Raw genomic sequence first — 15,949 nt, 5'->3', positions numbered from 1 at the left:
AAACCTCGTACTTCATCCTGCCTCTCCCCAGTCCCCGTCTGTTCTGGATGTGCTGTATAGACGGGATCCTACACTGCATGGCGTTTTGTGTCTGGCTTCCTTTATGAGGTGCATCCGTGTTGTGGCATCAGTCAGTACTTCCTTCCTCTCTATGGCTGAGAAATGTCCCCTGTGTGGATGTGCATTTTGTCATCCACTCATCAGCTGATGGACATTGGGGTGGTTTTCCCCTTTTGGCTCTTATGAACAGTGCTCCTCATGGAGGGTTTGAGCAGGCAGGTGACATCTCCTTGTTAACAGGGTCCCTCTGGCTGTGTGTGGGGCAGAGCCCGAGAGGATGGGGGGAGGGAGCAGGGGCCAGGGGGAACAGGGCCTCAGCCCTGACCACGTACACAGTGGACCCTCGGGGGCTCATGCACACCAGCGAAACTGGAGCAGAATCCCCAGGTGATTCTATTTTATTTTTTTCTTTTCCTTATTTATTTATTTATTTTATTTTTAATAGAGACAGGGGTCTCGCTCTTGCTCAGGCTGGTCTCGAACTCCTGACCTCAAGCGATCCTCCTGCCTCAGCCTCCCAGGATTACAGGGATGAACCACCTTGCCCAGCCCCCAGGCGATTCTAAAGGGCAGGAAGATGGAGCATTGAGCGTGTGATTGGAAGGCAGTAGCAGCTCTGGGTGGGCGGGGATACTGGCAACCATTGAAGGGCTGGAGATGACAGAGCAGAGGAGCCACCTTCAGCTTGTACCCCCGGGGTTGCTGAGGTCGTGCATGAGGGCTGCAAGCAAAGGGGGAGTCAAGATTTGAAGCAACCCTGCAGGGCGACTGTGTTGACCCAGGCCAGAGCACCGCACAGGAGCTGCTTAGGGGAGTGGAGAATGAGAGGCCCGTAGCCACCCACGCAGAGAAGGCACACTGGCAGGGGCAAGGTGCCGTCTTTTCAAGAACCAAGAAAGCCTCCAGGTGCAAAGTCAGGAAAGGTACTCCACATGAGGTGACACCTGGGATTTAAAGGGTGGGTGGTATTTCAACAGGCAGAGCCCTGAGGGAAAAGGGGTATCCAGGTTTGAGGGCCAGGGGGACAGTTTGATACTTGGAAACAGGTGAGCCATCCAGCTTCCCTGAACACGGAGGGAGATGAGGCAGGAGAGTCAGGTGAGGCGTCAGGTGAACGAGGCCTTAATGGGGGAGTCAGGGTTTTGTGCAGGAACTAATGGAGAATTGCTGCAGGTTTTTTGGAAGGGGGCAGTGAAAGTGATCGTGGCCAGTAATTGCTTTGAATGCTTTGTGTTCAAGTGCAGGTGTTTTCATATCCGTTCATTGCTTGACTCTTCAGTAGAGCCCTGTGAACTAGGAAGTGGTATTCCTAGTGTATGGCTGGAGAACCAGGTGTAGAGGGTTATGGGAATTATTTGGGGTTCTGCAGCCAGGCAGTGGCACAGCCATCATCAGCGATGACTAAGTAGCTTGGGTCCTGTATGTACATGTCTTAATTATCTCTCTGTGGGCCTGCCATTTGCGGTAGGTTCAAGAATGGTGTGGATTAGACATGGAGGAGAGGGGGCATGGGAAGGTAAAGAACATTCTGGAATATTTTGAGGCTGAGCAATGGAAGGATGGCAGAGGAAATAGTGATCTTGTCTCTGACCTTCTCTCTGTGCTCAGGTCCTCTGCATGGTAGCCACACCCGGCCTTTTTTCATTCCCCTGAAACATCAAGCTGCCAAGCTCAGGCCCGCTCAGGGCCTCTGCACTTCCTCTTCCCTCCACCTGGAAGAGTCTATGTTCTTCAATCCAATGTCACAGGCTCTTTGGAAACTACCCCGCCTCCAAATCTAAAGCAGATCCTTACTTCCCACCCCCTGGCCCTCCCCTGTCCCTTTCCCCTGCTTTGTTTTTCTTCGTAGGGATCAGTCTTAGCCTGACCTTTATCTTATTCATGTGTGTGTTTAATTGCTTGTTGCCTGCCTGCTCAGCTGTCAGCTCCTGGAACGCAGCAGCAGCAGCAGACAGTAAGTTTGGCACTTAGTGGGAGAGGAGGGGCTCCAAACATATCTGTGGACTGTCTGGATCAACAGCCAGTGGTTAAATACCTAGTAGATCTGGGCTCGGGAGAGGCTGGACCTGGGTGGTTAGATTTGGAATCTGCTGTGGCAGCAGATGAAATCATTGTATGAGAAGGGTTTAAGTAGAGAAGAAACATCTCACACTCTTGAGCATGTGCTCTGTGTTAAATAATCCTCACAACAACTCTGAGGTGAGAACTATAATCCCCACTCTATGGTTATGGTAACTGAGGCACAAAAAGGTTAAATGGCTTGCACAAATTCTCATAGGTAGTAAGGGAGGAAGCTTAGAATAGGCCCCCCCCCTTCCATAACAGGCAGGTTCCAGAGCCTGCCTGCGAGAGTATTGGCACCACTCTATGCCCAGACAAGGAGCACTGATGGCCGGAAAGAAGGAATAGAGTCTGGAAGGAGAAATGTTGGAGAGTCAGAGAGCTGGAGTTGCTGGGCTGGTCGTGTTATGGAAACCCACAAGTGTTCGGCATCAAATGTTAGCAAGAGATCAAGGAACAGTGGAACCAAGACTCACCTGCTGAGGTTCCTTCTTGGAGGTCAGTGGTGACTCCCCCCCCAGCCCCCCAAATTACTTTTCAAGAATATGGCCAGGTACAGTGGCTCATACCTGTAATCCTAGCACTCTGGGAAGCCCAGGCGGGAGGACTGCTTGAGCTTAGGAGTTTGAGACCAGCCTAAGAGTGAGACCCTTCTCTACTATAAATAGAAAAATTAGCTGGGTGTGATGGTGTGTGCCTGTAGTCCTATGCTTATGCCTATAGTCCCAGCTACTCAGGAGGCTGAGGCAGGAGGATCGCTTGAACCCAGGAGTTTGAGGTTGCAATGAGCTATGATGACGCCACTGCACTCTACCTGGGGCGACAGAGTGAGACTCTTGTCTCAAAAGAAAAAAAAAAATACTTTTCAAGAATATGAATGAGGAAGCTAGTAGGATGTCAAAACTGACTCAAAGGTGGATTCAAACTATGTACACATAAGGAATGCTGAAATGAATTTACAAGTAGAGGTGAAAGCTGGTAATAATTTCATTCCAGGTGACTAAATTTGCATTTCTATGCACAAAAATCATTCATGTTGCTCTTAGTTTTTTACCACTTACAAGAGTTCTAAAATAGTTCAAAAACAATGAAAATTGCAAGTAACCCAAAAGGTAAGGTAGACAGGATACACAATAACAATTTTTTGCTCATCTCACAAATTTTTCTAATGTTACATTTATTAATCTATTGTTGAAGTATATGTTTGCATGATTGAAATTCAAAAGGTATAAAAGGGTTAGCTGGGCATAGTGGCGTGTGCCTGTAGTCCCAGCTACTCAGGAGCCTGAAAAAGGGGAGTATCGCTTGAAACCAGGAGTTTGAGGCCAGCCTGGGCAACATGGTGAGACCCCATTTCAAAAAAATAAAAAGTAGATTTAAAAAAGGATATAACGGTGGAAATCTCCCTCTCATCTTGACCCCCTGCCACCCAGTAGCCCTTGCATGCAACCATTGTTAGCAGTTTCTTAAGTATGCTTCCAAGAGATTCTATGCATGATAAGCAAACATGTTAAGAAAACACACACACACCAGGTACACCGTGGCTTGCCTATAAAAATCCACAAAAACAACTGATACTACATTTCATAGACTGTTGTTTTCAACAATGTGTCTTAGAGATTGTTCTGTATCAATCTGTACATAAAAGAGTTTCCAGATTCTTGTTTCACAGCTGCATAGTGTTCTGTTGTGTGACAGAATCACATTTATGTAACCAGTGCCTTATTGGTGGCGTGACTTCTGAGTAAACAATTAACAGACATTAAGGAATGGGGGAGTAGTGAGGCAGAAGAGACCGCAAGAGAAGATTTCCTTGTAGAATGGGACTGTTAATAGTCCCTGCCTCAGTTTCCTCATCTAGGAAATGGGGTTGTTGGTTATAATGGTGCCTGCCTTATGGAGTTATGAGGATAAATGGGTTAGTTCATGTGAAGTGTTTAAAACATTACCTGACAGGGTATCAGGGCTTGTAATGTGTTAGCTATCAGTATTTACTGTTAACCTCTCTTGGAAGGGTTGACAATGAAAGGAAGAAGAAAACTGAGTTGGAAGCATCCAGAAAATACCTTTTTTTAAAGAGTGAGCAGAGGGGGAAATAGTAACAGCAACTAATGAATGTTGACTCTGCAGTGTTGCTACAAGCACTCGATGGGGATGATCTAGTCAGTGCTTCCAGGCAGGCATTATTGTTGCTCCTGATGTACAGATGAGGGAATCGGGGCTCAGAGAACTCAGCACCTCAAGCAAGGCTGCACAGCTGGCGAGTGGGGCATCTGGGATCATACCCAGACAGTCTGGCACCAGCAGCCGCAAATCAACCACTTCATAGTTCTGCTGCTTGATGTGGTGAAGGAGAAGCTTCAAGGGGCAGGAAAAATGGGGCTAGCTATTGAGCCAGGGCTCAGGTGGGAAGGCATCAGATGTATGGCAAAACCATGCCCTGTCTGGTGCCAGGAATCCTTCTTTCTGATGCAGGAAGGAAGACGCAGACATGCTGGGGCCCAGAGGAGGAAGCGGCTTGCTGTTGGGTGGTTTGGGGAAGTGGGCAGATCGGCTGAGGGTAAGAGGGGGCAGAGTGGATCAAGTGCAAAGACCCTGCGGAGGGAGGGAACAGGTTATCAGGTGGATGGAACAGATGGATGACCAGAGTGGCTGTGCAGAGTGAGCCGTGGGAGGGTGGGAAATGGATTGAGCCAGTGGGGAGGCTGGTGGGCCATTTTTAGGATTTGGGTTTTCATTGGGAGTGAGATGGGTGTCACTGATGGATTTTGGCCAGAGGATCTGACTTGTGCTTTGAAAGCATCACTGGCAGCCTGCGTGGTGTCACGTGTGTGTAGAGTGTATGCACATGTACAAGCATTTGCAGGGGCAGAAACAGAGGGCTCAGGTAGGACACTCTTGCAACCACCCAGGTTGGGAGGTGAGCTCTGATACATATCGGGCATGTGTTTGACTCCGAAGACAGGATGGTGAAGAAGTCAGACAAGGTGCTTGACTTGCCAAAGCTCTCAGTCCCGTGCAAGAAGATATCTCAACCTTGGCTCTACTGACATTTGGGGCTGGCTAACTCTGTTGTGGGGGCTGTCCTTGCACTGTAGGATGTTCAGCAGCGGCCCTGGCTCTACCCACTGGGTGCCAGCAGCACTCTCCCCCACCCTGCAGATGTGACAACCCAAAATGTCTCCAGAAATTGCCAATTGCCCCCTTGGGGGGCAAAATATCCCCCACTGAAAACCACAGGGCAAGTGGGAGAGAGACAAACAGCAAATGAATATGTCATCTTCTTTCCATAGTAGTAATTGCTAGGGAGAAAAGAAAAAAAGCAGGTCCTGAGTTTTTCTCCTTCTCATTTTCATTTTGCTCCTGCATCCCTCTCATCCTCCCCACCCACACGGTGGCCATCTGCCTGGTGGGGCGCGGATCACACCCCCTGCCCTTTCCCCCAGCCCTTTTTGTTTTCCTTCCCGCCATGTGTCTAATCCTGCCAGTCCCTCCTAGAAAGAAGGAAGAAAACCCACACCCCTCCCAGGGTGGATATCTTTCTCCAAGGGAGGGCCGAGTCCTGTCTGCCTGGACAGAATCAGCTCCATGCTCTGAAGGCGAGCCCTTCTGCCACGGAGCCCGAAGTTAGCCTCCGTTCTAATTGGCCCAAAAGGAACAAAACAAAACAAGATATTTAAAACACTTCCCTGCCTCAGTCCTGTACATTTCGCATAACGGTCAAGAGGCCTGCTGCTGGCTGGAGGCAGATAACTGCAAGTGTGCTTATTTTCATAGTCAGCCGGACAGGCTATCTCGGGGATGCAGCATGCTGGGGCTCTCCTCCTGCCGCTCGCCTGGCTGCCGGCCAGCGGGTTGGAGAGCCATTTCAGCGAGGCCAGGCGCTGGCTAGGAGGGTGCCTGGGGAAGGGGGCTGGGGCCAGCCCTGCCAGACCAGCTTTATTACTGCGACAGACACTCTCTGCCTGGCTTCCTACAGCTTGACTGTGTCCCCCGATTCTCTCCAACCCCAGGGAATATTAACAGAGACATGTTTTAATCTATTTTTATTAGCTCATTGCTTATTAATATCACCAAGGAACCTGCTTGTTTAGACCTGTGTTGGCTTTTCTATCCAGAGGTACAATGATTGAATTTTTTCTTCTGTTTCATTTAAGCCAGGGTTTCCCAACCTTGGCGCTATAGACATTTTGGATTAGATAGTTCCTTGCTGTGGGGGGCTGTCCTGTGCACTGTGGGATGTTTTACAGCATCCTTGGTCTTCACCCAATAGCACCAACCCCCCGATTGTGACAACGTAAAAGTCTCCAGGCATTGCTCAAGGTCCTCCGGTGGGGGGAAGACAAACTCGCCCCTCGTTAAGAACCACTGTTTTTAAGGAATATGCAAGCCTAATTTTAGAGATGGCAAAGTGTTCGCCTTGACATCTTGTTGGAGGTTTGTAGGGAGAGGGGAACCTTCTCTGGGCCTCAGTCTGTAATGAGGGGGTTTGAATGAGTCTAATCCAAAAGTCTCCCAGCTCCATTATGCAGTGCTTAAAACGTATCTCAAAAGGGTCAACCTCCTAAAAGACGACATGGGTCACATAGTTGCTGTTTGTAGATTTTAGCCTCATTGTTTCTGCTATGTTCATTGTTTCTGTGTTCTGCTTTGTTTTTGTTTCTTTAGAGGCAGGTGAAGGTACAAAGTTTAGGGATATGAAGTCATAACTGCGTTGGAAAAATGTGATCGCTGGCACTTGCCAGCTGTGTGACCTTGGGCAGCTCACTTCACCTCTCTGGGCCCAGTTCCAGGTTTCTAACAATACTCCCTACCTCATGGAATCAGTCTCCATAAAGCACTGATTTGCTAGTAGCTGCTGGGACTACTCATTGCCGTGGGGCTTTGAGAAGAGCCACTGAATGGATCTCTAGGTCGAGGCCTGCAACATTCTGTTTTCTTTATTTCCTGCTTATCTGCCACATTCCATCAAGCCCAGGGGCCCTTAGTAGGCCTGCCCCAGGCTTCCTTTTCAATCTGTGTTCCTCCCAGGGTTCCATCTGCCACCATACTTTTGTCTCTGTCCCCAGCCGAATTGCCGTTTTCCAGATAACCCCAGACCTACCCGAATGCCAACAGCATTCCTCAAACAGAGCAGAGCTGCCAGAATAAGCCAGCGGCTTCCTGCTCTTTGCCCCAGAAAACATTTCTAGTGATCAAGTGATCAGAGGGAGGGAGGGAGGGAGGGGAGGATGCTGCAGCTGCTTATGCAACAAGCTTTAATCCCAGGTTTAAATCCACCGAGCACCAGCGGCCCATTTCATTTCCTCATCGGGTCGTGGAGCGAACTGCACGGGAGATCCGCCCCACCAACCCACAGTCCTGTTTGTTCTCCCCGAAGCAACATCCGTGGAAACGAACAGTATCCATATGGTCCGGTGCCCACACAACTGGGGGGGTGGCACAGGCTGGTCAGCTGTGGCCTCTGTCCCTTGTCCCCCATGTGGTCTCCCTGTATAGGTTTCCACCCCCAGGAAAACCAGGCCCCTCCCTTCTGGTCAGGCCCAGGCCTGTTGTCCTGAGTGCTGGACCTTTGTCTGGCCTGGTGGCCGTGGAGTTGTCCCTCCCCGCATCTTGCCTGGGCAGCCTTAACAACTATAAAGCCTGGGCGCTGCTCTTGCAGCGCGGCGTGTTTGGATTCCTGGCTCGGTCCCGAGTCTGTTGATATAGGAGTCCCAGCCAGGAGGAATTTACGTACACGCAGTGGGCATCTGTTGTCCGTGGGGGAGAGGGGGTTGCAGGGAGGGCAAGCCATCAGCTCCTTGTTTTCTTTGTGGGAACAGTGTGGGACACGAAAGCCCACAAGTCCTAATTTTAGGAGGAGAGGGGAGACTTTATTGCTCCATAGTTTTACCTCCTGGCATATGGCCCCCTCAACTCGGGAAGCGTTCTCCAGCCTCTAAAGAATGGTGTTTACTTAGCCTCTGTTGTTCCAGCTTGCTGTTTTAAGAAATCTCATTAATTAAAGCACCTTGTCTTTTAAAAAAGAAGGAGGAAAGAAAGCAAACTTGGACATTTTAAGGTCCTTTTCGATTTGCCTTTTCTTTCTCTGGGTACAGACCAACTACAAAGGCAGCTTTAGGGAGGAAACAGGCAAAGACCTCCCGATACTATGGAAATGGGTAGAATTATAAGCAGCTCTGAACAACTAGTTAATATTTTACTGGGGAGCAGCGCCAGAGATGGGGGCCACAGGGGAGGGGGTGCCAAGCGTAGGGTTGTGTGTGACATAGCTGTTCCATCTGCCTTAGGGGACGAAAAGAAGCCGTCCTCTGTGGGAAGAAATGGAAGCAGGAATCCTTGTGAAGCTCATGGGATTTGTCTGCCCACCACGGAGAGCCTGGTTCCCCAAGCACACACACGAGGGGATGGCTGTGGCAGGAAGGGCTAACCTGTGGGTGTAGGCCTGACTAATAATGGGGCTTCTTGTTTCCTCGCTGGGTTTGCCATGTCTCTCCCTCCCTCCGGATTTCAATGGCTTCTCAGCCCGAGAGGCACTGCCTGTGCCCTGGATTCAGAAGGTACACGCCTCCTTGGGAAGCAAAGGCGAGAGACAGCGGCTCCTCTCTCTCTTTCTGCATCTGCCGGGAGAGCTGCAGCTGGTATTTTTCCACAGGCCTTTTCTGTGATCTCAGGGCCCAGTTTTTTCCCAGCCAGGCCCCGAGTCCGAGAGAGGGTTAACAGGCAGGAAGCTGAAGGCATCGCAGACTAATACGGAAGTCAGATTTTTGTTTAACTGACAGGTTTAGCAGGCCTCGCGGTGGGGGAGGGGCCGGGAAGTTGGTAGATCCAGGCATGTGGCCTGCTAGGAGCGCATTTGGCTTTTCTTAGGGTAAGGACCGAGAGGGGCCCCCCTTGGCATCTTGGCAGGGAGGCAGGAACCCATTTTGGTTTTCCTTTGAGGACTGTCCGAGGGGGGCGAGAGGCTAATGGCTCCCTGGCCTGCTTTTCCAGGAGGCATTTTGACAATGACTATGCAAACTTGACCACTCTGCTCCCCTCCTCCCCTCAGCTGCGCGACTCCTCTTTGCTCGGGGAAGCCAGGCTGCTCTCTGCGGCGTTGCTGGGGCCTCCTGTGCTGCCTGGGGAAGCCCAGCTGCTCAGAGGCCTGGCCCAGGCCCTCCTGCTTGCCCCCTTGGCCTCCTCCCTGGGGCTCCCCGCTCCCCATCTTCCCCTTCCCCTTGGACAGCCACTCTGCTGGCTGTTCTAGAAGAGGGCTAGCCTTCCTCCTTAGAAAGGGGCCGCTTCTGCGGGGGCAGGTGAGGGTGAGCCCTTCAGCCCACCCCAGAAACCCTCTTCCCAGGGGCATCCGGGCCTCAGGCTTTGCTGGAGCAGGTCAGGCTGGCTGCACTGGTTTGCCCGTGCCGGGAAATCTAGCCAGGGTGTGGGAGAAGTGCGTGCGGGGGCCCCTTTCCCAAGTTTTTCTTGCTGCAAAAGGCCTAGCTTAGCCTGTCTTTTTCTATGCACAGGATGGCTCTTGCTCACCCGAGCCTCACAAAGATAATCGCTCAGGAAGTGTTTCAGCCAATCCGGGGCGGCTTTACACTCGGATTTGCCGGGGCAGCCAATCGGGGATGAGCTTTTATTAGGCGGCCAGATCATCAGCCGAAGTGCCAAACCCTTTTTCTGTGAGAACTAGGAGCCTGTCCTCCATGTTTTATAAGTATTGACATTACACAGTGTTAACAATGCATCCACAGAGGTAAGCTCGACTTTTTAACCATCTTTTTCCCCCCTCCCTCTGAGACATCCGAATTGTGGGCGAGCAGTGTGATTTCTCTGTGGCTGGCCGTGCCACACTCACCCCCAGAGCACTTATGTTAACTTGGAACTGTTTAGAGAGAATTTTTTTGCTTTCTTGGGTCACATGGCTAAGTAGCCATTAGCCATAGCTTGATTTTGCAAACTGGCAAGGGCCTGGCACACCTTTTATTCCACCAGGGCATGGTGTTTCTGGAATAGTTTGAAGCTAGATCCTGGTATGCCAAAAAAGAAGCTTTTTTCCCCCCCTTTCTCCTTTTTTCCCCCTCTTCCCTCTCTCTTCCTCTCTCTCTCTCTCTCTCCCTCTCTCTGAGCAGTCCCCCCCTCCCCTGCACTATTGTCTTCTCTTGTGCCACATGCCTGCTGGGGGAAGAAAATGGAAGGTAAGGAGCAGGCAGGCTCCTCTCCAAGGAGAGCTCATGGCAGACAGCAGAGCAGGCAAGTCGGCCTCTCCAGAGAGGTTCTGGGAAGTCTGGACTAAGTTCTGACAAGAGAGGACGTGTGTTTGCAAAAGAACCCAGCCCTCAGCAGAGCAGTGCTAAGGGGAGAGTCTGGCTCCTGGGCCTAGGTGGGTGGTGGTGTCTGTACATGGTCTTTTCTCATCCTACAGGGCTTCTTCACTTGAAACTACAATTGTTCAGCCTTTTTCCTGACTTGGGTTGATACAGAGTGTTCTTCTGCAAGCCAGCCTACAGCCAGCAAATGTTTGTGAAAGTGTTTTCTAGGCTTTGGAGGAAGTTTTTGGAGTAGGGATGGGGATTAAGGGGCGGTGGTGGTGGGGGAGAGATCTTGGACAACATCCTGCAAACAAAAATCTGAGGACTCTTTGAATCCCTTAGCTTTCTACTCTTGCATGATTTCAATGAACTAATGTTATCTTTTATCCTTGTTTTCATTTTCCTACCCCCCCCTTTCACATTGTATCCTCTGTCCTGTGTGATAGAGTGCAGGGGAAATAAAATCATGGCTGTGGCTCATGACAGCATTCCATAGTCAGTTGTTGGGTTGTGGTGTTGTTGTTGTGTGTGTTTTTAATAATACCATGTAACTGTTTAAAAAAATTTCCTTTTTGATCAAGTCCCAAATCTGCCAGCCTGTTCTCTCTTCCTAACTGTGGAAAAATGAGACGGTTGCTTGAACATTTGTTGGGTAAGTAAAGCAATCCATTTCCTCTGTGACCATGTAGAAAGAGTTTTGCGAACATTTGGGGTCTGTTTGTAATAGGGGGTCTTGGCTACTGCAGTTGGGGGCTTCATTTGCAGGAACAAAATAAGGGCTTTTTAAAGAGTGTCTTGATTTTAGGTGACTGTTTGAATCCACTGTTTTTCCTGATAACCTGCAGCTAGGATTGAAGATTACACTTCCTGTTTACCCTCAGCCAGGGGAGAAATGTTCAGTTCATTGTGACTTGACTCTGGACCTTTAATGGGGTTTGTTTGGTTATTAGAACTGTGGGTAGGTGATCTGCCTGTGAAATGTAATGAAACTGCTTGTTCTTAGAGGCACAGAGCCCTAAAAACATCGGTGGGGGAGGAGCTGGTGGTGGTGGTGTGTGTTGGGGGTGGTGGTGTCAGTACTTATGTTTTAGGATACTTCACATACAGTGTAAAATCTCATCTACCACCAAACTTGGTTTGATTCAGGACTCACTGACCAACAGATTCAGCCTTTTTCCAAGCCTGACCCACACACCTGTACGCACGCTAGCCTTACATATGATTTATTTCTCACTTTTTACATTTCCCCTGATCTCTTAATGCTATGGCTAGAATTTAAAAGTGGAGAAAGTAGACTCTTGTTTAGCATTACCTTCAGAATTTCCCCAGAAGTTCACTACATAAATTTCCAGCTTGGAGACCAATCCGGCATGGCTGTAAAAGCTGGAAATATATTATTCAATTGCTGTGTTATGCCAACTTTGTGGAGTCAGTAATCTTTTTTCTTTTAAAGTAGTGTCCAGCAACCCACCTTTTGACACCACTTGGAAAAAGGTTCGTTTAATCAGGAGAAATGTACCAAATTCTAAGTTGAGAAAAGTCTGTGTAAGGTAGGCCAGCTTCTTAGAGTAAAAGTGCAGGCAGTTAATGATGTTATATACTTAAAACTGAACAGTGCCTCTACCCCACACAAGTAAGTTCGGACACTCAGCTATTTCTTTGTTCTTATCTCCTTGCTGTAAATGGAAATTACATATTGAGGTTCTTGTGGCCTTCCTAGAAGCAATATCTAATCACAAGACTCCTGGTTTGGTGCCTTCAACGTTTGCATAATACTGTGTTTGTTGGGCTGGAAGGGAACTTAAGGGCAAGGCATTTGTCCTCCAAAAGCTTTCATTAAAATGGCTCCCACAGGTTTGGAAAGCCAAGATCTGTTTTCAAATGTGCAGCCCCAGCAAGTTCCCTGCCCTGGACCAAGCTAGCCACTTTTCCTCTGGTACTGTGGCCACCACCAAGCATGGGTCTGTAAAAAGTTAATTGCTTTCAAAGTAGCATTATTGTCCAGTTCAACTAAAGGGGAAAAAAAAAAAAAAAATGTCTGCATTGCAGCAGGACTAGGTAGGGACAGCAGTGCTGGCTCACAAAGCAGCCCAATGGGGCTCCTCTGTGTAGCTTTTGAACCAATAGACTTGGAGGAAAGGTTAAAGATTGACAATTGCAGTGGCTGGACTGAGAATGGGCCTTCTGGAAATTTCTACCATCTTTGTTCCTTTTAGGAAAAGCAGATCTGCCAAGCTGAAGAGTCTCCTACATTCTGTTCCTAGGGCATCTCCCCTCCCCCCCTTTCTTTTTCTCATCAAGGTAGAATGTTCTCTTCTGCCACGTTTGTAAATTGCACAGGGGGGAACAGAACATTGGGCTGTTTTCCTTTTTCCTTCTGCCGCCTCAGTCCCCAAAGAGGATGCACAGCTGCAAGGAACAAACACAGACACACTGGAGCTTTTGATTCCTCTTTTTTTTTTTTTCCTTCAAGACCCTCCAGGATGGATTCACTTTCTGCTTTGGGAAATTAAGTGGCGTTCACGTGGGGGAGGGGGAGTAACTGCTTTTATTAGCTCCAGAAAGTGGTCAGTGTTCAGTCTGTAACTAGGAATTAATTATATATAATCACTCCGTAAACTTTCTACAGAGTTTTTCTAATTGCTGAGCATGAACATAGTTAGCCTGTTGGAGCCAAGTCCAGTTACTTTTATAATTAACAGCTCAAAGATTTGAGTCAGAAAGAAAGAAACAATGGGGCCTCTTGGATTATAAATTAGGGATGAAAACAATAGCTTTTTTTCCTTTCTTTCTTGTAACCCCTTTTCTTTTAAACAAAACATTCCCCCTTTTCTTTCCCTGGGAGAAATGGTGGGGAAACTGCACCAGGTCATAGTGGAGGGGAAAACACTTGCAGGGTGACAATCACCTAGAAAACCCTGAAGGCAAAGGTAGGTTTTTAAAAGTCCAGCCACTTCCAATATGTGATCTCTTTGTTTCTTTTGCCCTCTTTCCCCTTCTCTCTCTTGTGGCAGAGGCAACAGACGTTTGTCAGCCTGGGAGCCCTAGATCTAGCTTTGCCTCTAGTTGACCCTGAAAAGAAGGGTACATTCAAAGGGGCCTTCACCACCCCACGGCAGAGATTTAAAAAGGGAATAATTTTAGAGGCCCTTTGGTTGCTGTTAAAATGCAAAAATGAGTGAGGACTCACCCTTGGCTTCAGGTTGCTAAGACTGTGGTTGCCCTTCCCCCCTCCCTGCTCTCCTTGCAGACAAACAAGCAGGCAGTGCGGACTCCAGCTCCGCAGCCAGGGGGCTGCCACCCCCCACCCTCATCACGGCTACCTACCTACTGGCCGGCGCAGGGCCAGTAGCCCGTCCTTGCCCTGGCATGGCCTTGGGCACCGTGCCCTCCTTTCTCCCCTGAAGCTAAAAAGCAGTCACCTTGAAACTCCCCACTCCCAGCACCAGAGGAGTTCTGAGGCCAGTTCTCAGACCTGTAACAGTAAATTACATTATCCACTATGAGGCTGTTAGTTCGGCCTCTAAAAGCGGGTTTTGCAAAACCCATTGTTAATTCTCAGGGCTCTGTTGGGAGTGGACAAAAATCTAATTTGTGAGTATCCTGTGCATTGGATAGGGGAATGTTTTACTTGTGTTTCTCCTCTGCAGACTCGGATTGTCTTTCCTTGATGTTAACTGTCTTAGGACTGGCTGCTTCAGAGGGCTGGGTATTTGGTGGCTGTTTTCAGGCTTATAAACAGCCCTTTTATTTTACCTTGGCCTCAGACTGAGGTGCAGCCCTTTAGCTTGGCTTTTCAGATGCCTGCTGTTCTTGAAGCACTTTCATTTTACCTAGCTCCTTTTTGGTATGGATGCAAAGCTGGTTTCTAATAGACTGAGAAGGGGGAACAGGCTTCCTCTCCACCCCGCACACCACCCCAGCCTGCTCCCTTGGAACATTTTTGTGTTTGCACAGACACCTGTCTGTCTGCATTTTATGCCACGGGGCTGCAGAATTCCTAACCTTCTACCCACCTAATTTGAGGGCATTGGGGCCTCATCACAGAGCCTCATGTTGAAGGCTCAGGATCTAAAAGGGAAGGCTTTTCCTTACGAACCTGTGACTTCACAAACTCTCCTTGTCATTGCAGATTTTTTTTAAGCTTCTAAACGTTGGATTGTTGGTATCCCTTGGTTGAGCTTTTCCTAGTTCTGATATTTAGGAAGGTGGCTTTGAAACTAGCAGGGCTGCTTAAACAAGAGCTACAGCTATTGAACAAACTGCTACCATTTTAGCTTCAATACAGGAATGAGGCAGTGTTGCCAGACGCCATTTTAAGAATCCTGCATAAATAGCTTAGCTACCGATGACTCTGCCTGTTTTAGGTGAGTGCTTATATAAAGCTGCTCTGCTAACCATTCCCTCCCCCCCTCCCAAATTTCTTAAAAAATTAATTGCAGATTTAGGGAAGCATGGTTTTTTATTTTGATGTTAACTATTTTGTTATCTGGAAGAGGAAGATGTTATGCCTTGGGGATTATTTCTTACAGCCTGGACCATTTGGGTATTTTGAATGAAAGTAAAAACCAGGAAAAGTCCTTTCGAATGATGCATGATTCTTGAATTGTTGTGAGATGATCCTCATCTGTAGAACCAGAGTCTTGTGCATGTTGGTTGTATATTCTAGATGGGTTTAGATATTCTTCGTTAAAAGTCAGTAGGGGCATGGGGCACTTGGGGAATAGAAATATCTGGGCATTGTGTATCCAGGCATTTTTCTTTCAAAACTAGATGCTTTTTCTTTTCTTTTTCTCTCTCTTTTACAAGTGTTGGGGATGAGATTCCTGGGAATTACGGACCAGCCCTGAGTCTTCAGAATTAATAATCAGAAGGCTTAAAGCATCCTGGAGGTGCAGCAGTTCATCTGCAACTTTTAATTGCTCTTTTTTCAGTGCATACAGGATAAGAAGTAAGCGTAAGGCTTTCTTGCTCATGCATTGGGGGAGAAATCTTTATTCTTTTTGGTACTAGATGGGATGGTCTTGGTTGTGTTTGTAGGCACTATTATTTCTTCTCTGAATTGCCTGAAACGTGTCAGTTTGTGAAATCCACAGGCAAGTGACTTGGGTAAATGTGAGTGTAAGTGGTGGTGGTAGTGTATACAATGTACATAACTAGTTGATAGTGTATTTTCCTGTTGGGGTGAGAGGCTGTTGTTTGGTTTTCAGCTAATTTTTACCCATTTCTTAGGGGGGAGGGGAGTCTAGTCTCCTCAACAGACCTTTAAAGAAGAAAAAAAGTAATGTCAGTTTGAAACAAGGGCATGTTTGTCTCATTGTTTTTGATTTAAATGATCAGGGTTGCTGGAAGCTAGCAGATATGGAAGGAGAGAAGCTGTCTATTTTCTAAGACCTTGCTGTGTTAATGATAGAAGTTCAAAGTATTTTTTCCAGATGTAGTTGCCTTTTCTTTTTAAGAATTATTATTTGACTTTTTTATCCCCTCCCAAATGACTGAATAGTTCTTAACCTAAAATTGACCAACATCTG

At 48.1% G+C, this 15,949-nt stretch overlaps 1 protein-coding gene and 1 long non-coding RNA gene across 3 annotated transcripts in view; one reads left to right on the top strand and one right to left on the bottom strand.

The window, feature by feature from the left end:
* The first annotated feature begins 8,971 nt into the window (after positions 1-8,971).
* ZMYND8 (zinc finger MYND-type containing 8) overlaps positions 8,972-15,949 on the top strand; it is a 113,260-nt gene continuing 106,282 nt past the window's right edge. Inside the window, exons 1-2 of one of the 2 annotated variants that reach the window (XM_069496091.1) lie at positions 8,972-8,992; positions 9,630-9,862. In XM_069496091.1, coding sequence (XP_069352192.1) covers positions 9,849-9,862 — 14 coding nt within the window. In that variant the 5' untranslated portion in view covers positions 8,972-8,992; positions 9,630-9,848. Of the gene's footprint in view, positions 8,993-9,629; positions 9,863-14,745; positions 14,786-15,227; positions 15,311-15,949 lie in introns of those variants that run through there. The other variant, XM_069496092.1, reaches the window with a different exon arrangement.
* On the bottom strand, positions 11,894-13,932 carry LOC138400925 (uncharacterized). Its single transcript, XR_011236397.1, has 2 exons — positions 13,750-13,932; positions 11,894-13,490 (listed from the first exon to the last, which is right to left on the bottom strand). It is a non-coding gene; the product is annotated as an uncharacterized lncRNA (long non-coding RNA).

The sequence above is a fragment of the Eulemur rufifrons genome, chromosome 20 (genome assembly GCF_041146395.1).
Source record: "Eulemur rufifrons isolate Redbay chromosome 20, OSU_ERuf_1, whole genome shotgun sequence".
NCBI lineage: Eukaryota > Metazoa > Chordata > Mammalia > Primates > Lemuridae > Eulemur > Eulemur rufifrons.
The sequence above is the reverse complement of the archived record's forward strand: the minus strand, read 5'-3'. Positions and strand labels throughout refer to the sequence as shown.